We start from the raw sequence: 26,806 nt of genomic DNA, 5'->3' as shown, positions 1-26,806 counted from the left end.
TTGTTGAAATTTATCTGTGACTAAAGGCCTCCCAAATAATGGCATTACTAAAACCAACAAAGAACCCATCTCTGCACAATTGGATACACAAGAATTAAAAGTTTGTAGAGGGGAGGGGGATGCACGCTATCCACACTCCCAATGTCTTTGTGGGTACAGGCTCTTCTCAGACCTTTTTATGTTGAGCGTGATGGTCTGAAGGAGGCTTCTATGTTCATTTGACTGAGCATCCTTTAAAAACTCCCCATGTTCAAGAACGCTGCCTAATCAGATTTCCTGATTGCAGGAAGCTCTCTCAGTATATTCAGGTTCGTTTGGTAAGTGTGAAGGGACCCCTCCTTCACACAGCCATTGTGCAGATGCTGATAGCTTTTTGTGCCGAAACTGACAGTTCACTCAGCCACTCCCTACATTGCCCAGATAGTAGATCCAGATAGGGACTCATAGATCTCCACCCAATAAACAACATCATATGTTTTGATGCCACCGCTCAATGTCTTCTTTTAACTGCACCTCTGAATATGTAGTCTCAAATTCACCTTATATCAAATACACCAGGTTTTCAAGTAAATCCCTATGCTGAAGAATTCCTCACTTGTCACCTCCTTAGTTAACAAGGTAGTCTAACTAGGTTTCTTTAAAAATAAAGAATTTATTCTTTGGGCGGGGGAATCAAAACATCTTAATATAAAACGTTACTAAAGACTACAGTAGGGCCCCGCTCATAAAGCGGGTTAAGTTCCGGACCCCCGCTGTAAAGCGAAAACCGCTGTAAAGCAGATCCCATTGACGTACATTGACCAAAATGGCACCCAGTGGCATAAAAACACCGTAAAAGTGGAACAAGCGCTGTAAAGCGGGGCCTTTCTACAATTCACAACTGCTGTATTAGCGGAATGCTGTAAAGCGAAGCGCTGTAAAGCGGGGCCCTACTGTATCATAGCAACATGAACTTTGGGATTAAATCACTGCATGGCTGAATTATTCTAACCTACCATCCACCTTTGCAACTCTTTATGGGGAAGAGTCAGGTGCAAGTATGGGCCAAAAGATAAAAAAAAGATGACTAAGGTATTACAGCGAATGGATAAGCTTATTGACTTTCTTGTTGAGAAGCTTGAGGTTTCCAAGATGTGGGAGGAAATTAATGTTATTACAAGTGAACATGGCATGGCATGGCACAGTATTCCCAGGTTTGGTTTATCAAACTGGAGGGATGCATAATTTATTTAAACATTATTACATTTATATTCCACCTTTCCTCCAAGGAGCTCAAGGTGGCGTTCTCCCTCTCTGCATTTTACTTTCACAACAACCCTGTGAGGTTAGGCTGAGAGACACTAATTGGCCCAAGGCCACCCAGTGAGTTTCAGCTACATGATAGGTACATCCTGACAGTTAAAATACTTCTGTCCTAAACTATTCAACTGTCTTGACTGTTGCATGTGTTGTATACTATTTCTGTCATCTTAACTATTTCTATGATCTTAACCATTTGTTACCATTTGAGTTACTGCTACTTTCACTCTCTTTAAGGTAAGTTAGTGGTTCTTAACCTTTTCCACTGCCAGCTCCCCTTGGATTTCCGAAATATGCTCTCGCATCCCTTGAAAAAATACTGTTCATTTTTTATTTTTATTTTTATTTTATTTTATTTTAATGTGTGTTTTAGCCTAACTTAGCTAAAATAAATGATAGTTTTCCAAAATCTTTGGTTGTATAGTTAATTTTCTGCTTCTATTTAAATGAATTTTTAAAATCTCTTGAACGCCTTGTACCCCTAGAAAAAGTGTCTCACACCCCCAGGGGGCATGCACCCCAGGTTAAGAATAAGGTCTAAGACAAGTCCTTAGTTACTCCATGGGGCTGCCCTGCTTGTGAAATATCATTTTCTCTGATGCCAATTTTGTGTTCTTTTTGACATCAGGTTAAAACCTGGCTATTTATTCAAGCTTTTAGTAACTTGATCTCACAGCTTAATGTTGACTGTTGCTTGTGATTTAAGATTATTTACTGTGATATTGTTTTATTCATTCCTGATTTGTAGTTTCAGTGATTGTTGTACCCTGCCCTGAAATTTTTGGATAGATTTTGGGTTATAAACAAAGAAACAAATGAATATTTCTTCTTCCTAAGAGGACGTTTTCCTTCATGCAATGAATATTTGTGTGAGGAGTGGAGGAGGGCTGCATCTGCTGGTCCAGCCTGCATGTCCTTTGCTGGCTTGCCCCTTCCACTATCCATGGATAAGTGCTTTTGTTTGCCGCCCTGGGCTCTTACTGGGAGGAAGGGTGGGATACAAATTAAATTAAACAAACAAACAAACAAACAAATAAATAAAGTCTGCAGAGGGGAAGTCTACTAAATGCAAATAGGGTGTTATGGGAGAGGTGAACCCAGGCAGCACAGCCTACCTCCCCCTCACTTGATCATTAATCTGTTGGAAGTGGGGCAAGAGCAACTCCTGTTTGGTTTTTTTTGGTGTGTATTCCACAAGGAAGATAGAGTTAGGGTCCTCCAGCGGGCTAGGCTTGCCTACCTTTACCTGTGCTCTTCTCTACCTAACCTCCTTCTGTTGTAAACTGATATGCTCAGGGAAACTGACCTGCCACTCCTTCCTTTGTCTTTTTCTTCAACTATCCAAGGAGAGAGGAGACATCTCTGTCTGTGTTCTCTCTCCTGAGTCATAAGGGCAACTCCCAAACCTGGGCATTGCACCTCCGACTTAGTTAGTTAGTTAGAACTAGGTATGCCTTTCCTATCTACTATGTATTTCTATAAATAAAGTAGCTTTTCTTATTTTACTAAGTCTGAGACTTTAAGTGATCAAAATGCAGGGTAAAAGCATGCTACTTAGGTAAATACACACACTGGCACACACACAGCTCAGACCGCTGAATCACACTGCAAACATACATATTTCCATAACATAATCATGTGAGGGGGAAACAGCTGAACAGGGCTTAATTTCAGTTAACTCTTCTAAACTGTCAACTGTCACTTCCCACTGATTCTCCTAACAGCTAACAACTGCTTTCCCTAAGAAGATGTGAGGTTTCCCTTGCTGAGTGCAGGGTTACCCCTTCTGTCAATCTGGTACAATCAAACAATAATATATCAAAGTATGACACATAGTTCATTTTGTCACATCTCCAGCAAATAATCTCATGAACCATTGCTCATTATCACTAAATTTCTGATTGGACCTGGGGGCTGGGGTGAAGTTTGCAGAACAGTAACTTGTAAGGCTACCTAGTGAGCTCATGGATGCAGTGAAATTTGACCTGTAGACTTTCTGCTTACAGCTCATGGTCTTGGCCACTACACCAGCCTTCCTCAACACTGTGCTCTCAAGATGGTTTGGGCTACAATTCCCATAGTCCCTGAATACTGACCATGTTGGCTTGGGCTTTGGTCTGAAACATCTGGCACCAGGTTGGGAAAGCCTGCACCACCGTATGCAACTTCTCTGAAGTTTGTTTTCAGACATAATTTGAAATATATACTGTATATTTAAAATATATATTTTTTAAAAAGCAGAGCTGGCAAACAACAAATCCAGCCTGTTCTAGTTGAAATATTACCTGGACCAGCACAAAGAACCTTTTCTTCCATCTCTTCCAGACATTTTTGCCAATGGCCCACAAATATCTACAAAAAAAGCAGGGACAATTTCAGTAGGCAAATTTCTATGGAATTCTATGGATAACAGCTTAAGATAATAATTATTTCTGCTGTTGATAAACAGAGTATGACTGAAGTCAGAGATAAGAGCAGGGCTTAATTTCTGCTACGTTCCACCATTATCTCTAACCTCAGACACTGAGTGTCACAGTTCAATTAATACATCAATTTATATACATGCTATAAGTGTGGAGAATATGTGTGTGTATTATCTGCCTTCAAGTCGATTACGACTTATGGTAACCCTATGAATCAGCGACCTCCAATAGCATCTGTTGTAAACCACCCTGTTCAGATCTTGTAAGTTCAGGTCTGTGGTTTCCTTTATGGAATCAATCCATCTCTTGTTTGGCCTTCCGCTTTTTCTACTCCCTTCTGGTTTTCCCAGCATTATTGTCTTCTCTAGTGAATCATATCTTCTCATGATGTCTCCAAAGTATGATAACCTCAGTTTCATCATTTTAGCTTCTAGTGATAGTTCTGGTTTAATTTGTTCTAACACCCAATTATTTGTCTTTTTCGTGGTCCTTGGTATCTGCAAAATGTTCCTCCAGCACTACATTTCAAATGAGTTGATTTTTCTTTTATCCACTTTTTTCACTGTCCAACTTTCACATCCATATATAGATACTGGCAAAACAGAAAAACAATATTTTTGTGTTGTCATTGCAGTGTTTTGCTATCTCAGTCCATGGTCATTTATATCATTGTATCAAGTGATACGAATTTTATTGCAAATCAACTATCAGAGTGTGTTAAAGGGTGTGCCTATGATGCTTCATAAATATATAATCATCATCTGTGATAGGATGTAAAAAGAAGTTACTTTGTTTATATTTGCTGTAAATGTTTATTGTTGTTGATGTTTTACACACCCACACACACCCACACACACACACCCACACCCACACACCCCTGTCAACTATAGATCATATACCTAGTGGAATAACACATCATAACATCATGTAGCCAATCAGGACTGGCTATGTGTCTCATAAAGCCAATTCAGAATGAAAGCAGGAACCATTGCCCTCAATCTGAGTAAGTGTTGGGGAAAGAGCTATGTTTTTAATACATTTGCCCCCATTCATAGCACTTCTGAAAAACAACTGAAAGGAACCTGAGTTCTGTATGGGAGGTAAAAATATTTGTGAAAAACACTCCCTTTTAGTTCAGGTCTATTTGACCTTTTTTGATAGATTAGACTGTGGTCATAACTTTGTTCAGCATCAGGTGTGACAGCATCACCTGTGTAAACTTAGAGAATGTGACTAATTAAGTTATGGAATGTATTATCACAACATTTTAAAAAAATTAACATGTGAGGTAGAACTGTGAAAAGTTATTAGGCCCTGGAAGCCCTGGGGAACCTCCATGATTAGAGGTGACGTACCTCAGATTACAGGACATGACTATTATATCATATCTTGCCAGTGAGCTTCACCTGGTTAACTATTGGGGAAAAGAATGCTGGAATGATGGTCCAGCAAAGCAATGCTTACAGTCTCATTGCAAATCTGGATAACAGCAAAACAGCAGTGGGGCTGGAACACAGGCATTTACCCCGAACTAATCCTTATACGTAATGAGAAATGCCAGTGCCCCTTTCCTTTCTGTTCACCCAGCACTGATGTCTTGCCTCCAATACCACTTATGTCCATGTGTGGCGGTAATGGTTGAATAGGAATTACATGTGTAACAATCCAATGTATGTAGGACCAGGCCCTTACAAACATTAAATCCAGAAGCATTGGAGGTGGAACAGGTGTGCTGGGTAAGCAGGGAAAGAAGGCACATTCTTATTTTCCTCCATTTGTAGGGGTGGAATATGGGTAAAGATGTCATCTGATTTGGCCGAGGAATAATTGAGAATCATAGAGGGCCTGGGCTATAGAACAAGATTCAAAGAGTACAGATAAGAAGCCATGAAGACTGAAAAAAATTCTTTTCATTAGCCATTGAGGGGCACTTTGCACATTGTTATTTTCCTACTCAGAGATTAGTCCTATGCAGGAAATTATGTGCAAAGTACAGCAGTGGTTTGCATATTACAGTAAATGTACCATTGGTCTCACCTGAAAGGTGATTTTCATAGGAGTGGGCCATCACTACGGGTAATAGTTCCACCTATCGTGCGAAGGCAAGAATGTTTTTGAAGTCAAGACTAGGGGCGTCAGGCCCCTCCCACTCTCCAGTTCATTCGTAGCGAGTCTAAAAAGAGATCTAAAAATACAAGAACAAGGCCAACAGACCCGCCAGCAAAATAACACAATAGTCGCATGCATAATAACATGACTCTAACATAACAATATAACAGAACTAAAAATCTTGACTTCACTCTTACATTTAAATATAATAGCGTAACAATAATATGTAACCCATTAGAAATATCTAGTCATCCTCCAACTGGGAGGGTCGTGATGGCCCACTCCTATGAAAATCACCTTTCAGGTGAGACCAATGGTACATTTTCCACAGGAGGTGGGCCATCACTACGGGATGTACCAAAGCAGCCCATACAGGGAGGGACCACCCACATGTTAATCCTCATTAAGAACCTGTTGCAACACTCGTCTGCCAAAAGATGCGTCAGCAGAGGCATAACGATCGATTTTATAATGCCTTATAAATGAGTGTGGGGTAGACCAGACTGCAGCCCTACAAATATCGGCAACAGGAGCATTAGTGGCAAAAGCAGCCGAAGTGGCAGCTGACCTGGTAGAATGAGCCGTTATACTAGCTGGAACTGACAGCTTCAAAGACTCATATGCTAAAGTAATACATGCCCTTAACCAACGGGATAAAGTAGGATTGGATACTTTATGCCCCATAGATCTTGGATGAAAGGATACAAACAGAGACTCCGTTCGTCGAATCTCTTGGGTCCTAGACAGGTAGGTCTTGAGAGCCCTCCGGACATCTAACGAATGCCAAGCCTTCTCGAGAGGATGGGTAGGATTCGGGCAAAAGGAAGGCAAAACAATGTCCTGGTTGCAATGAAAAACTGAATCAACCTTGGGACGGAAGGAAGGATCAGTCTTCACCACAACAGAGTCCTTATGGAAGACGCAGAGGTGTTGAGCAGAAGACAATGCGCCCAACTCCGAAACGCGTCTGGCAGATGTGACTGCGATCAGGAACAAGACCTTGAAGGACAGCATACGTAGGGGCACAGTCCTGATGGGTTCAAACGGAGGGTGTTGCAAAGCCTGCAGAACTTTCGGCAAACTCCATGAGGGGAACCGATGGACAACAGCCGGAGAGCGTAGGGCGACTCCCTTCAAAAAACGTTTGATGAACGGATGTGAGGAAATATGAGCTCCAGGAGAGGACACTGAGAGAATGGACGACAGAGTGGACGCATGTCGACATAGAGTGTTGGGTCGAAGTCCCATCATAAAGCCGCTATGGAGATATTGCAGCACCTGATGCACAGTGGCCTGGGATGGATCATAGTGGTGGGACTGGCACCACTTGGAGAAAGCCACCCAGGTATGTTGATAAATACGAGTGGTAGATGGTCTTCTCGAGGCCAAAATAATATCAATCACAGCGTTAGACAGTCCAGCTGACCTCAAATGTCCCCGTTCAAACGCCACGCTGTTAGATTGAGCCAAGTAGGGTCCTGGTGCCATACTGGACCCTGGGATAGAAGGTCTGGCCTGACTGGAAGTGTCCAAGGATCCATCATTGACATTGCCAGAAGATCTGAGAACCACGGTCGGCGTGGCCAAAATGGTGCTATCAGAACCAGCTGTGCCCTCTCGGTTTGCGCCTTCCTCAAGGTTTTGGCTAACAATGGTATGGGGGGAAAGGCGTACAAGACACCGTCTGGCCACGGTGTTGTCAGAGCATCCACTGCTTCCGCTGTTGAGTCCAGGTATCGGGCAAAGTACCTGGGAAGCTGGCAATTGCGACTGGAAGCAAACAGGTCGACTGAGAGGGCGCCGAACCGACACTGGAGACGATGGAAAATGACTGGATGAAGTTTCCATTCTCCCGGAAAGACCTGTTGTCTGCTGAGCCAGTCTGCTGTCACATTCCAAATCCCTCTGAGATGTTCTGCTTTCAGGGATTGTAGATGTTGTTCTGCCCAGACAAAGATGAGGGATGCTAAGTCCTGCAGAGGATGAGACCTGGTGCCCCCCTGTCTGTTCAAATGTGATTTGACACACGTGTTGTCTGTTCGAATGAGCACATGGTCCAAAGGGAACAGAGACTGAAAATGACATAGAGCTAAGTGGGCAGCCTTTAGCTCCAGCCAGTTGATGCTTTGAGTTTGCTCTGTGGTGGACCAAACCCCCTGAACGTACTGGGAGTTGCAGTGGGCTCCCCAACTGATGAGGCTGGCATCTGTGGTTACCACGGTTGTGCGGGGTTCCCTGAACGACGTGCCCTTGGAGAGGTGTTGAACCTTGGTCCACCAGCGGAAGGAGAGACGCAGTGCGGGGCTCAAATGAACTTTGTGATGGTTGGAGCTGGCAATGTCCTTTTGAAAGGGCAACAGAGTCCATTGAAGGTGCCGAGTGTGAGCTCGAGCCCATGGCACAATGTGGATTGTAGAGATGAACATTCCGAGTGCTCTGGCGAGAAGCATGACGTCTGCGGATGTTTGTTGCATCAGGGACCTTGCGATGCTTGTGATGGCAGTGATGCGATCTGGAGCCAAGAATACCATTGCCTGCAGGGTGTCCAACATTGCCCCTAGATGTAGTAGGCGTTGGGTTGGTTGGAGATGGCTTTTGTCGAAGTTGACAAGCCAGCCGTAGGCCTGCAAAACATTGAGGGTGATCGTTAAATGATGATGAGCCAGCTCCTCAGACTTGGCCCGTATTAGCAGATCATCCAGGTATGGGTAGAGATGAACCCCTTGGGTCCGGAGATAAGCCACTAGGATGAGTAGCACTTTGGTAAACACTCTTGGAGCAGAGGAGAGGCCGAATGGCATCGCTCTATATTGAAAGTGCTGGTGGCCAAAAGCAAACCGAAGAAACTTTCTGTGGGCTATGCAAATGGGCACATGGAGATACGCTTCCTTAAGGTCGATAGAAGCCAGGAAGTCTCCTTCATGCAGACTCTCCGTAATGGAGTGGAGTGATTCCATTTTGAACCTGCGATATGTTACAAAACGGTTGACAAACTTGAGGTCCAATACCACCCTCCATGATAGATCTCGTTTTGGCACAGCAAATAGGAGGGAGTACACCCCTTCCGACCTCTCAGTTGTGGGGACTGGTTCTATTGCCGCTATGTCCAAGAGGTGGTGTATAGCTGTCTGCATGATTTTGTGCCTGGCTGGTGCCCTTGGGCAGGGGAACGGATGGAATCTGTCTGATGGGGTTGCCCAAAACTCTATGGCATAGCCATAACTGAAAAGCTCCCTGATCCAGGAGACCGTAGTGAGGCGCAGCCAACGGTCTCCAAAATGAAGTAATCTGCCACCTATGGGAAGTGTGTTAATACTGCTTGCGTTGGTGAGGACCTCCCCTATATGAGGACGATGAGTTGCCCCTGCGCCCTTGGTACTGACCTCTGCCCTGGAAGCGTCGGTTCCAGGAGCCCCTGAATGAAGTGGGGTCATAGGATCTGAAGTCGCAGCCTCGTCCACCTGGCCGCGTTCCTCGAAAGGGCTGGTTAGTACGGAAGGAAGGAAATTGCCTGAAAGGCCTGTGGTCGGTGTTCTTGACAGTGGCCAGAACCGGTTTGTGGGCGTCTTTGGGATCAACCAGCACTGCCTTTAGAGCTTCCTCGCCGAAAAGTAAAGATCCGGAGTAAGGAGCCCTGGACAGATTCATTCTGGCTGCTGAATCAGCCTGCCAGTGGCGAAGCCAAAGGGTCCGTCGCGCGACTATCTGAGCCGTCATGGCTCGTGCCCCCAATTGAGTGGCATCCAAGGTGGCATCGGCCACAAAAGCTGCTGTCTTATGCAACTTTATCAGTGACCTTCTGAGGGCGACAGGATCAGGGTTAGTATCCTCTAGCAGATCATCCAGCCACATCATAGCTGCTCTGGAGAAAATGGAGGCTGAAGCGGAGGCACGCATGGAGAGGGCAGTGGCCTCATGATTTTTGCGGAGGGCAAAGTCTATTCGTCGCTCAGTAGTGTCCTTTAGTTGGGATTCCCCTTCCCTGGGCAAGAGAGAACGTGAAACGAGGCGAGCGATTGGTTCATCTACGCCAGGGACGTCTAACTTGGTGGCAAAGTCCGGAGCTAGGGCGTAAAACCTGTCAGCCAGGTTCTTGAAGCGGTGAGAATGGAATGGGTGAGCCCATTCTTCAGAGGCCAATTTGGCAATCGGGTCCGGCACCGGGATGTAATGTTCAGTAGGTGCAGGGGATTTGAGAACCTTGGCCCCTTTGATAGCTGGGGTGGAGGAAGTTGAAGGTGCAGTCTGGAGACCAAGGGTATTAACTACCCTGCGTGCCAGCGGCTGATAGTCTGAAGCATTAAACAAGCGATACGATGTATCCTCCTCATGATCTGAATAGTTGCTCCAGTCATCTCCTTCAACGTGGTCAGTGAAGGTTGACTCTTCCACATACGAGGCTTCGTCAATACAACTGCCTCTGGCTACATCAAAGGGGTTAGGTGAACAGGAAGGATGAGCTTCATGACACGCACGTTGGTCCATGTTGAGTTGGGGTATGGCAGGAACTTGTGGTGGTGACTGCATTTGGGTGAAAAAAGCCAGCATGGCTTGAAGTTGGGAGAGGAAATCAGGGGACGGCAGCAGCCCAGTTGTGGCAGATGTTTGTGCCTGAGTGGCTATTGGAGCAGATGTTTGGGACGGTAAAACGGAGGGAGGCTGGTTAGGCAAAGGCTGAGTGGGGAAGCCAGCAAAATCTTCCTCGTCAGAGGAAGCAGCAGGGGAATGAAGTATATTGCTTATGTGTGCCTGAGTTGCTGTGGTAGTGGTGGGGGTTGGCACAGAGGCATAGCGTGGCCACTTTGGTTTGCTATGGCTTGAAAGATGTTTTGTCTTAGCCATTGCTTTAACATGCTTAGGCTTAGTCACCTTAGAGTGTTGCGGCTGGGCTGTTTGTGACATGCCTGGCTGATCTGGCATCATATTGGCTGATTGCGACATGCCTGGCTGTTCTGCCATCTTATATTAACTTGGGTACAGTACACGGCCACAGAGGGGGCAGGATGTAAAGACCCGAACTGGCACAGTGTACGACCACAGAGGGGGTAGGATACACTGGCAGATGGCTAAGTGCACGGCCACAGAGGGGGCAGGATGCACTGTGGTATCAGCGTTAGAATAATATAGGCTGTATAATATAGGCCGTATTTTAGGCTTGGTACACGGCCACAGAGGGGGCAGGATGTACAAAATATAGTTCAGATTAGTGCTGTAGGCTGGATTTAGGCGTGGTACACGGCCACAGAGGGGGCAGGATGTACAGAATATAATTTGGATTTAATATAAGGCAGCCACTGAAATTAAAGCTCCAGCCCTGATAATACAGTCACAGTAAAGTTGTGTGAGTCAGCCACAGAAATTAAAGCTCCAGCCTTGCTGATACAGTCGCATTAGATTTGTGTGAGTCAGCCACTGAATTAAAGCTCCAGACTTGAGGTACAATCACAGTAAATTTGTGTGTAAGTAAGCCCTTTGTAAGTCTGTCTACAGCCCACATACAACACACATACAGATAGCTTGCAGGGAAGGTATCCATTGGTAAATAAGTGGTAACAAAAAAGGCAGGAAATTTGAATCCAAACAAAAATGGCGCCCGGAAAAAAGAGCGGGAAAAAATGATCCAAAAATGGCGGAGGGAGAAGAAGCAATGGCGGCCGTCTGGAAATGAACTGGGGGAAGGGCTGCCCAGCACAGTCTCACAGGAGGAGCCGTGGGGCCGATAGCCGCACTCACGGCTCTAAATAACCCCAAGGAAGAGACTGCCGAGAGAAGCCTGAGAGAGCCGAATCAACAGGCTCCGGAGAGGTAGGACCCTGGCAGGCTGAAATTAGGAGGCTGGAAAAGAGGCAGGGAGCCGCAGCCTCAAGCTCCCGCCTGGGAGAGAACCGCAGCCGCGGTCTCTCCAAGAACTCCACAGAGCGCGGCTTGAGACAGGAAAAAACGCTACGGGAGAGACAAGCGTAGAGAACCGCAGCCGCGGTCTCTGCTGAGCTGAAAGGCTCAAAAAACTGGGAAAATTGAAGGGTCGGGAGACGGAGGCAAAAAACGGCACCGAGCGATGAAGCCGCCGCAGCCACAAGCTCCTGGAGGGGGAAAAAAGGAGGCCGCGAGAGCCGGCTCCTAAGCGAGGGAAACAGCGGGCCAAATCGGGAGCTGCAGCTGCAAGCTCCCGCCTGAAAGGCTAGAGAACCGCAGCCGCGGTCTCTGCTGAGCTGAAAAGCTCAAAAAACTGGGGAAAACGGACCGGGTAAGGGAAGATCCCCCCCAACAATTCTCCAGGAGACACAACGAATTAAAGACAAGACAGAGGGGAGGGAGAAGTGGAATTACAGATAACAACCTCCACACACTGTCAGACAGACACACTAGTAGACACAAGAAACTTAGCTAAGCTACGCTATCTGAGAACTTGTTCGTACGAAGGCAAGAATGAACTGGAGAGTGGGAGGGGCCTGACGCCCCTAGTCTTGACTTCAAAAATATTCTTGCCTTCGCACGATAGGTGGAACTATTACCCGTAGTGATGGCCCACCTCCTATGGAAAATTTACTGTAAAATTCCACATTACAGGGAAAATATAGGTAGGCCCTTAATAAAATCTACTCTGTAACTGCCCCATTTTTAGCTAAATCATGCTCCGCATAGTCTTCTAAACATTCTCCTTTACCCATCCCCTGGCAATGTGAGCACTAATTGGTGGGGTGCAACTGCTTGTCATGCTATGAGTAGAAAGAACAGGCAGTCACAGATTGTATTATTTGATGTGTACTCATGGCATAAAAACCAATGCTTAAAACTGACTGAATGTATACATATTAAAAAACATATATTTCATAATACAATTCTAACGCTGTATTAAATATATATATATTTCAAAAAACATATATCCCGCCCTTTGCCACACAACCCCAGGGCAGTTTACAATATCAAAACAGATAAGACAATAAATAAAAATTCATTATACAATGCAATTGAATAAAACACTAAAAATCTGAACTAATCTGGACCCTGCATTCAGTATCTGAGGGCCTTCTTTGTGTGCCCCCTCCAAGGAAGGTGCAGAGAAAGGGCCTTCTCAGTGGTGGCCCCCCACATATGGAATGCTTGCCCCAGGGAGGCATGCTTGGCGCCATCATTATCTATCCTTAGGCATCAAGCAAAAGTTTCCTCTTCTCCCAGGCATTCAGTTCTTAATTTTTGGAAGGTTTCAGACATTGTAGCCAGTGACATTTTAGGTGGTGGGTTGTTCCACCCTCTTATCCATGTATTGTGTTTTTGAATTTTTTGGTTGTGTTAGTTTTATATCGGTTTTAATCTTTTTTTATTGTATGTTGCTTTGGGTTCGAGAGCCAGTGTGGCGTAGTAGTTAAGGTGTTGGACTACAACCTGGGAGAACAGGGTTCGAATCCCCACATAGCCATGAAGCTCACTGGGTGACCTTGGGCCAGTCACTGCCTCTCAGCCTCATGAAAACCCTATTCATAGGGTCGCCATATGTCGGAATCGACTTGAAGGCAGTACATACATACATCGCTTTGGGTTCATTTTTGTGAAGAAAAGCGAATAATAAGTTTAATAAATAAATAAATAAATAAATTGCAAAATATTAATCAGGCCAGCATGTCAATGCATCCATATGCCCACAGAAAGAGAAAGGAGTTTTCAGCTGGTGCCTAAAGTTTTGCTACCAGGTCAGGTTCAAAGTTCTTGTGTTAATCCACAAAGCCCTAAACAACTTGGATCCAAAGTACTTTAAGGACTGTATGATTCCTTATGCTCCACTCAGTTACTGAGATTTTCTGATAAGGCACATTTGGTAGTCCCTCTTGCACCTGAGCCTCTGTCATTCTTCACCAGGGACCGAGACTTTAGTGTGTCAGGCCCTGTCCTGTGGAACTCCTTGCCAATAGAAGTCTGGCAGGACTTCTCCCTGCTTTCTTTTTGGTGTCTTTTGAAAACTGTACTGCTTCTTTGGAACTTGAAGGTTTTTGTTTTCACCAGCCAGTTTTATTGATATGCTATTAAAGTTTAATTGATGTCATTATTTTAGTATTGCATTTTCATGTTGTACACTGCCTTGTTATTTTTCCATGGAAGTATTGTTACATTGAAGTTTGAATTAAAAGTTTCCTGTACCTATAGAAATGCTGACAATATATGTAGAAGGATGACAATGACCTTTGGTAAGTTGGCAACATTAGGTCATTGACCATTTGCTAGAAGTCAGCAAAACTGAGGATAATACAATGAATGATTCAGAGGATACAGTTTGCTTATCTTGTAGCCTTGTGCACAGTGTAAAAGCACAGAGCATGACTAACTCCCACCTTTGGAATGTCCATGTATTGCCAACTGCTTGAAACTCAGAGTGTATAACTGCCTGTAAAAACCATGAATGCTTTAGACCTCACAGAATGACACAAGTCTACTGTGAGCTCTCCGCTTTGCAAACGTATAGTTAATAAAAGGCCTTGGTTGGCAATTCTGAGTCTCCGTTGTTTGATATTGGACCTCAACCAGCGGGAACGAACCTTAATTCTGGTGTAACAGTATGGGTTTAAAATATTTAAATAAATATTTTTAAAAAATAAATAAAAGTTCTGTAGCATTGGTATCTGTCTCTGGATGAACAAAATGGAGAGAACAAATATTTGTTATAATATTTATATATAAATATTGTTTGTTATTTGATAAATTGAGTCAACTGAAACCATTTTGCAAGTGACATTTTGTTAATTGATTGTTAATCCTGTTATTCAGTGTAGATACAACCTTTTTCATGCATTGGTGATTTTGGGGGTTACATCTCAGGTTCTGCTTCTTTTTTGTGTGTGATTCTTGCAGTATGATTTTTTTTGTGCTGAACTTCACATATTGCTTTAAAGGCACATTTCCCTTTCCCTAGCATTAATTCTCTTAGGGAAAATGGGAAAGTGTGAAGCAGCCCTCACAGCACCAAGCTTTTAATTTTGATCCTAAAGCCTGATTTCAATGTGATGCAGGAAGGACTCACCTGTGCATCTTGCTCAAACCAGGTCCCTGTGCTTCTCTGTGCATTTGTTAGTTTTGGTGGAACCTGAAGTACCAACATTTTACAAATATCAGCTGAGGACTTGGTTTAAATGAGATGCTGAGCCCATGCAGCCCAGGGAAATTCTTCTTGACCACCTGGCATCACATTTCAGTCAAGCCCAAATCTATACAGATAAAACTGACAGGCATTTAGCCTACATGCTGTACAATTATGCATAATTTAGCAGACACTTTCTAGGATACATTATTTATGGATTGATCAAAAGTTCTATGAATTTAGGAGGAAATTGTAATTGCTTTCATAGAGGTCTGGAGCATCCAGTTTGCAAGAACAGGGCAGATGGTTTAATCATTTAAATGTACTGAAGACTTCAGAATCAATTGTGAGTCAAAAAGAAATGTGACAAAAAGCCAAAGCTAATCAGCAGAGTTACACTCTTAAGCTTCTAGAGAAATGAAATATCACTGCTGAATGACTATCTACAGGCAATGATTTAAATCTCAGATTGGTTAGCTACATATTCCAGGTATGCCCAGAAATATTTCTAAACAAGACACTGGAGGAAGAAAAAATAAACGGCATGCTTAGTCTAACAGGGTTGGTCACTAGACTTTGGATAAGAACCAAATGTCATACATGTCACAATGTTGGCCTGTGTTAATTGTTTTTGCTATAGAATAGGCTCTGGAAGTTATGTGCAATTTGGGCTGGTTTGCATAGATATTAAGTAGAAGATCTTCCTATAGGAGATAATTTAATCCAGAGGATGTTGTAACTAGAAAGAAGTTCAAATTTCTACTTTGCCTAGTAGATTTCAACAAGTCACTTTCTACTGGTCCTACTTCACAAGTTTGCAATGAAGAAAAATGACATACAAAGATGAAATACTTCCTAGTGAACGAGGATTGTGGAATACCTTACATCCATATAGCACTATAAAAAGTAATTACTTGCTACTGAATTAACTCATTTTAATCCTATTTGTACCCTCCTCTTACAGACATCCAGAGAATTTCTATAAAATGGTACATTTGCAAAACATAGATTTACATCTCTATGTAAGTAATGATAATTGATATATATGAATTTTCTCATTGCACAGGAAGGAGATATCACAATAATCTGTAGAAAACAAATAGTGCAATTTCTCTGTTCCTTTCTGACATAGAAAAATATTCTGATAAATTCTGCATAGGTTTAGTATTCGAACTAGAATATTATAGTGGTTTACATGGGTCATTTATTTTAAACTATTAAAAAGATGATGATGATGATGATTAAACATGGCAATTATCTTTAACACAAAAAGTCGAGAGCCACTGATTCATCTTTTAACCTTATGTAAATACCCAGGGAGGAGAAGGCAAAGCCACACTTGCTTTGCAAGTGTAATACCAGGAGAAAAAGTGATATATGCTAGACTACTTACCCAGAATGCTTCATGTTTTGAGGTTTATCCATTCGGACAGCAAGTTTAATTTTCAGATCCTGATCAGGGCAGTTTTTGGAGACAACCATTTTGTGCCACTCTGATTGCTTTGGGCTATTCGGTGTAGGATGAAGAACAACCTTAAGGAGATAAAGACAATAAATTTTGGGTATGGTGAGGTTTAGAAAGGATGAGAGTGCAGTGATATAAAGTAATTTGATGTTTGCTTTTGTAAGGCTTCTGGGCTCAGTTCCAAGTGTGGTTTCAGCCTATGAAGCATTAAGCGGCATTGTACCTCAGTATCTAAAGCACGGCTGTGGAACAGAGCCATCCAGGTCTCTCTGTCTGGCTCTTGGGCCTCTCTCCAGGGTATATCCCCTGTTCCCAAGACACTTTCCCTATGCCTAGGCCATGCCACACCTGTTCTTCCCAGGGCAGCTTCTCCTCAAACACTTTTGCCTGGGTGGACTGTGTCCTTGAGCTGTGATAATGCCTCTTGCTTGCCTGGATGGAGGAGAGATGCATGTGTATGGGAGGGGCGATGTGTGAAACTCTGGCCGTTGTGCGGCTGTAAATGTAGCCTATTGCACAACTATGAGAACCATATCATTGCTCATGCAGTTTTGTGTTTGGCACCACCCATGTCATGCCTCTATCAAGTGCCCAGAAGGTTGCCCTTGAGGTAATGTGGCCCTCGGGTTGAAAATGATTCCCTAACCCTGATCTAAAGATTGTCTCCTTCCATATGTACACACCAGAGTTCTTTAATATGAAGGTCCTCTTCCAGATGCTCCTTTAGTCTACGGTGTTCTCTCTGGGCAGGCTTACCAACTGCAGATTCCATAGTTTAACGATGCACTGTGTGAAGTACTTTCTGTTTATCTGCCCTGAACCTCCCACCACTCAGTTCCATTGCATGAATTCAGGTACTATTATTATGAGAGAGGGAGAAAAACTTTGCTGTCCACATTCTCCATACCAAGCATGATTTTATAGTCACTAATATGCAAAAAACCTTGCAGTTTAAGAACAAGCGTATAGCCCACAGGTATTTCTATCAAACTTTAAAAAGCAGGGAAATTGGGCAGCTATAGCGAATGCACCAGGGGAGCAGGAGACCTGAACTCCTCTCTGAGATATTGTACAGCCCTACAAATTGGTCAAAATGCAAACACAATTTGGGTTGGTCTTTCACAGTTCAATCCACTTCCTGTGTAGCTTGGAAGAATTTGGTAACATGTGCGTCTGATCATACTTATTGAGTTCAGTGGGATTTACTCCCCTGCACTCATGCTTAGGATAGGTGAAGCTGACCACAGGGGATGGGGAGGTGAGGGGACCAGGCAGGAGGGGGAGGAGGAGGGCAGGTTTGATCATTTGCATATTTCTTGAGTTCAGTGGGATTTACTCCCGTGGAATCATGCTTAGGATAGGTAAAACTGGAGGGAGGGAGACCTGGAGCGGGCAGGGGAGGAGGAAGAAGGAAGAGGGGAGGAAGAAGGGAGGAGGAAGGGGGAAGAGACGGGAAGGAGGGGAAAGGCAGGTCTGATCATATGCATGCTTATTGAGTTCAATGGGATTTACTCCTGTGCAATCATGGCTAGGATAGGTAAAACTGATCATGGGGGAAGAGGAGGAGGGGAGAGTAGAGGAAGGAAGAAGGGGGGAGAGGGGAGCCGAAGGAGTGGGAAGTGGAAGGAGAGGACTGGAAGGGGAGGGAGGAGAAGTGAGGGAAGGGGGAAAAGGGAGGTGATGGGAGGGAGGAGGAGGTGAGGGCAGGTTTGATCATTTGCATGCTTATTGAGTCCAATGGGATTTACTCCTGTGCAATCATGCTTGAAAATGAAATGGACTGCCTTCTAGTCGATTCTGACTTATGGTGACCCTATGAATAGGGTTTTCATGGTAAGTGGTATTCAGAGGTGGTTTAGCATTGCCTTCCTCTGAGGCTGAGAGGCAGTGACTGGCCCAAGGTCACCCAGTGAGCTTCATGGCTGTGTGAGGATTTGAACCCTGGTCTCCCAGGTAGTAGTCCTAGGATAGGTAAAACTGACCATGGGGGAGGAAGAGGGGAAGGGCTGAGGGGAGGGGAGGTGAAGGAGGAGGAGGGGGAAGGAGGGGATGGAGAGGGGAAGGGAGGGTTGAAGAAAGGGGGAGGGAAGGTGAAGAGGGAGGGGACAGGAGGGAGGAGGGGAGGGCAGGTTTGATCATCTGAATAATTTTTGAGTTCAGTGGGATTTACTCCTGTGCAATCATGCTTAGGATAGGTGAAACTGACCTGGGGGAAGTGCAGGAGGTGAGGAGGAGGGCAGGAAGAAGGGGGAGGGAGGAGATTGGGTGGGTGGGCACTGGGCAGAGGGGAAGCCATTTTCCTTTCCAAAAGGAAAACATTGTGAACAGTATCATTCTTTTTCAGGGTTTCCCCCATCTTTTTATTCTACAGCAGGTACATGTAGCCTCCCACCCAAATTTAAACCAAAGCTGTCCCTGGCCACATCCACACCAGACCTTTATTTTCCTTTAGATAGTCATGGCTTCTCCTAAAGAATCCTGGGAAGTGTAGCTAGTGAAGGGTGCTGGGAGTTGCTAGGAGACCCCCTGTTCCCCTACGCTTCAGTCAGAGTGGCTGACTGTTAAACCACTCTGGCTACTGGGGTTCTGTCAAGGGAATAGGAGTCTTCTCAGCACCCTTCACAAATTACAGTTCCCAGGATTCTTTGGGGGAAGCCATGACTGTCTAAAGTGAAATAAAGGTCTGGTGTGTGTGTGGCCCCCTGATTAGGCAAGCCCAGCAGCTGTGAGCCTGGCATTTAGAACACTGATAGTTGGTTCTTACTGAGCATGCCTGACATTATGATTGAGTTCAACCTAAATTTCTTAAATTAATTAAAAATCAGGCAGGCATTTTTTAACTTTTAAAATGCAGAAGATGAAGGTCAGAGTATGGGGCAAGGTCAGTAATAGGATTACAGGTACTCTGTGAACATGGCTGATTTTTAATTAATTTCAACAGATTATGAGAGCTCTGACAGAAAAAAGTCCAAAAGGGGTCTGGTTTTTCTGTTTTTACACTTTGAGCTCTCGATTCTCTCTTGACTGTTTTGTGTATCATCATGAAAATTTAGAGGGTTGATAAGCAAGCGTTTCTTAGTTCAGGACTGTAAGTTTTGTAAGATTTTGTTTTGAAATGAGCTTATGGGAAGCATCAGAATGACATGGGGGTATTTTCAATTAGTCAATGCGGAATGTGAAAAATCCATGCTGACTATAGTATACAGCCACTCTTGTGGCTGTATAATATATTTCAGTTAAATACGAGTGGGTCATTAGGAAGAAGATTGAACACTATTAATTTGCGATAAGAATAAATGTTAAATTGTTATGTTTAAAAAAACATTAAATATGCCAAGAAAAGCATAAAAAAACAACAGATATTATGACCACTTGTATGTAAATATATACTTGCAGCTGTAGGTTACTGCAGCATAAAAACATGAAAACCAATTAAGTTCATATGTAGGGAGAGAGGTTCATTTTATTGGATAAAATACAGCTAGACTTTAAACTACACTTTAAGCTAATGGAAGGAGTTTACAATATCTGAAAAGGAAAAAATATTAAGGAAATTATATCATAATATTATAGTTATGGAAGGTCATGGAAATGATTTCAGATGTGTGTGCTCTGATATAATTAAAAGTATACCAGGGAACTTAAATTCCACCAAGGGTTTATTCTGTATCTTATTTATGTATATAATTTGTATATATATTTGTTTTACTGTTGGGGTCCTGAAAAGTAAAGGCATGTTCTTACCATTTTTACATCTGAACCATAGCTCCTCTGTTTTGCAATTCTCATTATCAAGGTTCTTATTCTGCACCAAGATTAATCTCCTCCTAATGCATTAACCTTTAAGGGCATGTACTCTCATTTACTCTGATGATTTCTATCTTTTTTCTGACTAGCCCAATAGTGACATGCAACTTCATCTTCCTAATATTCAATTGATCTTTAGCTCTGCTGCTGATTCAACAGACTATACCTTTTTATTTCTGTAATGGGATTAAAACATCTCAAGCACTGATTACAGCAATAGACCTATTTTTTGTTTAAATAATGCAACTCAAAATTGCTGAAAGCTTCCTCTGAGTCTTCTGGCTTCAGCAGACTTACTTTGTTACATGATTTAATCTCCCCTGGTGGGTGGGACTGTGCCCCAATGAAAATTACTATGTGCCTGGAGTATATTCATCCGTATTGGCATGCATGACTGGGATTTTAAAAAACCAAGCAGTGAAATCTCTGCAGTTCCTGCTGAACAAATGAAAATTACACAACTGAGATAGTTTCTTGGTCAGGATTTTTTTTTGGGGGGGGGGGAGGATGCTTTAGTTTATCTTCTTCCTTTAGCACAATGTGCAAACCCCTTTCCAAATATGAAACATGAAACCATTTATTGAAATTGTCTATTCAGCAAAAGTAGCCACAAATAAAGTCCATGACTCTTATTTACCCATGTTGGCAAAATGTATATCATAGAATCCTGTGGGTATTTAGTGCCTCTGATTATGTGAATGTACAATTAATATAAGTACTCTAATAAAATTGTACAGGTTTCTCTATAAGAACATAAGAAAAGCACGTTGGATCAGGCCAATAGTCCATCTAGTCCAACATCTTGTTCTTCCAGTGGCCTACCAGGAGTTGGAGGGTAATGATGTGGATGAAGGAGGAGGAGGAGGCAGCAGCAGATAAAGAACTGTGGAGGTGAGAGATGACGATGATGTGTGTATGTATACTACATTTGCACGTGGCGCGCGAAGCAGCCTTCACCGCCCTCCCTGGCTACTTTGCTGCATTTGCAGTGTATTAACTGTTTTGCACCCCAGGGGAAAATGTTTGCTTGAGTGGGTGTGCCTTAGTTAGTGGCACGGCAGGGTCCAGGAGGTGGTTGAGTGACAGAGATGACACTTGCTGGCTGAGTGTGTGTGTGGAGTTGCACTTGGTTTGACGTGCAAAAATCTGAGCGGTGGCCTCTGCCTCCTTCCCTCTCCCCTCCCTTACCAGCAGAGAGACCACCGCTGCTATTTTATGGATAAAAATAATTATTCTACTACCTCTCTCTCTCTCTCTCTCTGTTTGTTTTTAATGTTGTTTTAGGCTACTTAGGTGTGCAGCAGCCAAGGCCGGCATCTTGTAGGCACTATAGTTTTTTTTTTTAAGTAACTTAACTGTAATCGTAGTGATTACAATAAATTAATCAACTCCTTTCAGAACAATTGTAATGGTAATTTATTTTGTTTTGCGGCCATATAACAGTAATTTATTCCTTTTTAAAAGTTATCTTCCAAGCTTTGCAATACAGCACATGAGTACTGCAGGTTTAGATATCTCTCACATATGCATCTTGGAGAATCCAACTTTTGAGATGTAACAGTGTTAAAATAAACAGCTAATGTCTCTCCAGAGGAATTCATCATTCAAAGTTGCTGTGAAGAGAGACATGCAACAGGATTCTATTCCATGTGCACTGGAAAGAAAATGGAGATCCCTTCACTCTAGCATAGGTCTAGCATGACATAGAGGCTCCACCCATAGTTGAGGGGAAGTAGCCACCTTAATAGGAAAGGCATCTGTCACTCCACCTTAAAAGGACCTCATATTTAAAGTCATGGATGGTTCTTACATCCAAATTCTAAAAGAAGTGAAGAGTAGCGGAGGGGGGGGTTGAGTGGGGAGACAGTAGAGGCAGACAGAGGATTCATTGGCAATTATGTCTGCCACCAAGACAAATTTGTGCAGCTGCAGACTCTGTAGAGAGAGAGAGAAAAATCAATGATGACTAACTGAAGTGTCATAAAGCAACAGAGAAGGAACGTTCAGAAGCACTCTGTGTGTAGCTGATAGCACCAGGGAACAAGCTGAATCACAAAAAGAATTGGTATTATGAACCTGAGCAGCTAGGGGGAGAAAGGGACAGGCTGCAGTTAATTCAGCAGGGGGCTCTGTTGCCAAATTTAGTATGCTGAATTATTTACTGATTATCATCCAGCTGAACGATAGCAGATTCTTGTATCCCAGGCTGTTAAGGTGAAGTATTCTCCAGGACAATCTGCATTTTACTGTCTGTCTATCACACAAGCTACCTGAAGCTGAGGTAAATTGTAATAGTCTGCAGATGAGGTAATTTCTACTCTAAAAGAAACACCTGGGAGAGGCCTGCATTGACTCATGGGGCAGATCTCTCTTGATTTTTCATCATAACCTTCTTCTTTTCATTGCAATTGAATTCACACTTGCCTGAATTAAAATATCTGTTTGACCAATAAAAAATAAATGATCAGTGATTTTACAGAAGAGTCTTTATCTTACCAGTGTACCTGAAGTAATGAGAACAGTGCTTGAAATTATATAATTTCCAATTGCTGTGTTCTAAATTCCTTTTGCAATGTTAAAAAAGTGTACTTCATTGAACCTTTGTCTCTAAGTGTGATGACAGATGTATGCTATAAATTCTACTACCACACGTAATAATAATCTGTTACGTCAAGGGTTCTCAAACTTTCAACCCCCAAGGTCCACTTGAGAGGACTGAAAAATACTGAGGCCCATCAGTAACAAAACAGTGGTTCAGGGGAGAGCAAGGCACAAAATGGGGGCAAGAGGAGTTTGGCATAATCCCCTGGCAATTGTGACATAATTTTCCACAGTTCTGTTCTTCGAAGCCCTTTAGTGATTGTAATGCTTATGGAAATCCTAGCACCATTGTGGGGCAGTGTGTGGCTCCATGCAGCAACAGATGGGGGATTAGCCCATGTATCAGCTCTCACCCTGTAGCCCTGGGCGATCCTGTGAGAGCTTGTGGAAGGGGCTGGGCCAGACCTAGGCTTCTAAAGGCCTTGTGCATTTGCTTCTCTACCCTCCATCCCTCGGTTTTAGTACTTCACTGAGCTTTTCTTAAAAGGGTTGCTGGTTGACAGGGCCAGATAGGAATTTTTCTCCCAGTCAAACAGGGACTCAGTTTTTTGCCTCTCTTTCAGTGATTGCTTCTTCAGTTGTTAGGTGCACATTGCTTCTGTCACAACAAGACAGAAATGGCATTTGGTGGATCGAACGTAAGGGGGACCCCCATAAAGGGTCTAGTGGAGATATGTCCCAGCTATGGTGAGTGAGGAAAGGCAGGCAAGGCGAGGGAGTGTGCGGGAGCCCCACGCGCAAGCAGCTGGGGCAGCAGAGAGACCGGCTCAAAGCTTGCCTGGGAACCGAGTCTTTTCCCCCTCGCTCCCTACGCCGTTCTCTTAACACCCTCACTGGTTTGGGCAGAGACTGGGGTGTGCTAGTGGGGAGAGGAAGACGCTCTGGACATGCTTGGTGGAACAGGGAATATTATTATAGCTACATTATTATTGCTGTATTATTATGGAGAGAAAGATGCTCTGGACATGATCAGAGGAGCAGGGAATGTTGTTGTTAAATTTATATTCCACCCTTCCTCCCAGAAGAAGCCTAGGGTGGAAACATGCAATAAAGCACTAAAAACATCTATAAAACATCTTAAAAACAAAATTTTTTTAAAAAAATCTTAAAAACATGTTTAAAAACAAAAAAAATGAAAACTTTTAAAAATCTTTAAAAACATCATAAAAAGATTCCAACAGATGCATACATGGATAAAATCTCTTCTTAAAAGGCTTGTTGAAAGAGGAGGGTTATTAGTAAAGTTTCATAATACGCACGTCATATTTGGGCAGGGGGAGGGGGTTTGGTTGGTAAATTTTGAAGTTCAGGAGCTCATCAGGTGACCTCCCCAATAGCCATGCCCCCAAGGAGAATCCACAGCCTCCTCTCTGAGTCCAAAAAATGCAGGCAGTTGCATTAATGGATTATACAGTTACACAATGAGGTATTACTATTTTAAAACTGCTAGCATGAAGAAGGAACTGTCTTGAAGGAAAGAGGTACCAGCCTCTGCTTGGTTATTTTTCACAGTCTCTGCTTGGATATTTTCTGCATTCTTTATGCTAATATGCTAGGAAGGCCCTTAGTTAGTCTGGCACTTCCCGCAGAGGGCAGAGGAGGTGGAGATGAGTAATGTAGGTGTGATACTGGAGAGGGGAGTCAGATAGCCATAGAGAAAACAGTAAGATGAGGTTAGGACAACTGCACGCTTTCCTCCTCATCTTCACTTTCTTTGTTGTTTTTTTAAAACCAGGGTGGCCTCAAGATACAGTTGGATTTCAGCTCCCATCATCCATGACAATGGACTCTAGTGACTGAGGGTGATGGGAGTTGGAGTTCAACAATTTCTGGAGAGGCACAGGTTTCTCATCCCTCTAGTTCATCTTTCCCAGTTCTCTTCCTCCCCCCCTGAATAGTAGCCCTATTTAAATGTCAAATTAACTACAGTGCTGTCGTCACAACTGTTGAGCCTCTGTTACCAGATTTTTGTATACTGTGCCTGTTAGTTCTTGTATACCGTTCTATCATCTGCTGTGTATTTATTGCTGTGTCTCCCTGATGGGTACTATATGTTCTTTATCAGTATTGTTTTCAATATTATTATCCTGTCAGTAATGGCAGTCCAGAGTCTGTGAGTTCAAATCCCCGCTCGTGTCTCCTGGGTGTCAAGGGCCAGCTAAAGATCACCCCCACAGTGAGTGGCGCAGGGGTTACGTGCCCTGCCACCTGTGCAGCCATGGGCAAGCTGCATAGTCCCAAGGAGCCCAGTTGCTCCCCAGCTGGCAGTTGCAGACAAGGAAGGGGCTGGCTTGTGCAGCTGTGGCAAGCTGAGCAGGCCCTAGCCAGCTGGGGAGGACTAGCCTCAGAGGGAGGCAGTGGTAAACCCCCTCTGAATACCGCTTACCATGAAATCCCTATTCACAGGGTCGCCATAAGTCGGGATCGACTTGAAGGCAGTCCATTTGTATTTTCATGGTCTGAAGGGACATAAAGCCAGCACCTTGCTGAAGCTAAGCAGGGTCAGGTGTGGTCAGTGCCTGGATGGAAGACCGCTTGGAACCCATATGTAAGTCGCCTTGGGTTTCAATCATGAAAAGAAAGGTGGGGTAGAAATGTAATAAATAAATAAATAAATAAGTGTGGGCCAAGCCCCAGCTCAGGAAGGGCCGAGCCTCATCCAGCATGCCCTCACTCCGACTGTTTGCCCAGCAGGATCTCAGGGGTATTGGCACCACCACTGGGGTCTAACGCTGGCCAACACCAAAGGGTGGTACCCCAAGTGGCTAACTGCGGGGGGGGGACACAAACATTCCCACAGCAAGGGCTGTTGGGATAAAAGTGGATCTTCACCCTACTGCCATATCAAGCCCCCTTACTTCCTGTAATCTAATAAAGTTGTGGCCTGTTTTCACCCATAAATTGTAACTGGATCTTTTTATTCCCATGGCTAATGGGGGGCTGCATCCTGTGTCTGCCTCACAAATACAGCTTCCTTTCCTAGCTAGAAAGCTTGCCTTTCTGTTTTAGGACAATCTCTTCTCTTTCTTGTTCTGCAAATGTGCATTTGTTTTCAGGTGTGTGTGCTTTTCCAGTAGCTGCCAATATTACTTCCTTGTTTGGGGATGTTCAGTAGGCTGCAGTTCTTAAAAGCTGCACCGGAGATGAAATGTTCTAACTTGCATCACTGCAGGATAGAAAGTCTGTGTTCTCTTGTGACTTGGATTTATAAAACTGCTGCTGCTGATGGGTGCCAGGAACGTTTTCCTCTGCCTGTAAAGCTGAAGAAGCATCACTGTCCTTACCCGACCGAGTTCTTTGTCTTCTAAAGCCAGCACACCGGTGCTCTCGGTGAAAAGCTTCACCTTCACTGCTGGAAGGGCGTGTGTCGTGGTAAAGTCACCCTGAGTCCCCCAGCTGTGAAAACATCCAGAATGAAAAAGCATTAGACAAGAAATGAAGCCCACCAACTCAGCACTGTCACCTTTGGGTGGAAAAGGTTAACACAAATGTCACAGACTGTCTAAGGCATTAAAAAGCAACAGGAGTGACATTGTGTTAATTAATTAACGGTAAGAAAAACTGTAAGACAACAACTCAGCAATGTCTCAAAGTTTCCTCAGGGAAGGCAACAGAACAGCATGAAGCCAAAGCTGGAAAAAAAAACACATACATAGCGTGTGCACACGCATACACACACATTTTTGTTTATTTCTCAAGTTTGTAAAATAAAACGAATGAAAATAATTTAGCACTGAAACGTTGCATAGAAGTTGCAAAGCCATCTGGATATCTACCTGTCTCCTGTGACTGTGCTATGTGAGTGGTTACAATCAATAGGACTCTATAATAAATAAGGTATCTAAGAGCACAAGAGCCCTATTCAGGCATTGTGCAGCATTAGAAGCAACATAGATACAGCAAAGCTGTACCTTCCAGGGTTCTTACTTGTGTGGGGAGCCTCCACAAAGACAAAAGATTCCCTGTTGCAAAGGTTCACCTTATCAGTTGAGAGGCTTGAAGGAACAACACAACTTTGGTGGTAGAGCTAAA

At 43.7% G+C, this 26,806-nt stretch overlaps 1 protein-coding gene across 13 annotated transcripts in view; it reads right to left on the bottom strand.

The window, feature by feature from the left end:
• CADPS (calcium dependent secretion activator) overlaps nucleotides 1–26,806 on the bottom strand; it is a 562,280-nt gene that overhangs the window by 243,503 nt on the left and 291,971 nt on the right. For all 13 annotated transcript variants that reach the window (XM_061622068.1, XM_061622066.1, XM_061622061.1 and 10 more), the window contains exons 7-9: nucleotides 26,059–26,170; nucleotides 16,295–16,434; nucleotides 3,585–3,651 (exon numbers count right to left, since the gene is read on the bottom strand). In XM_061622068.1, coding sequence (XP_061478052.1) covers nucleotides 3,585–3,651; nucleotides 16,295–16,434; nucleotides 26,059–26,170 — 319 coding nt within the window. The remainder of the gene's footprint in view (nucleotides 1–3,584; nucleotides 3,652–16,294; nucleotides 16,435–26,058; nucleotides 26,171–26,806) is intronic.

The sequence above is a fragment of the Rhineura floridana genome, chromosome 3, assembly GCF_030035675.1.
Source record: "Rhineura floridana isolate rRhiFlo1 chromosome 3, rRhiFlo1.hap2, whole genome shotgun sequence".
Classification (NCBI taxonomy): domain Eukaryota; kingdom Metazoa; phylum Chordata; class Lepidosauria; order Squamata; family Rhineuridae; genus Rhineura; species Rhineura floridana.
Note: the sequence above shows the minus strand (reverse complement) of the source record. Positions and strands in the feature narration are given on the sequence as shown.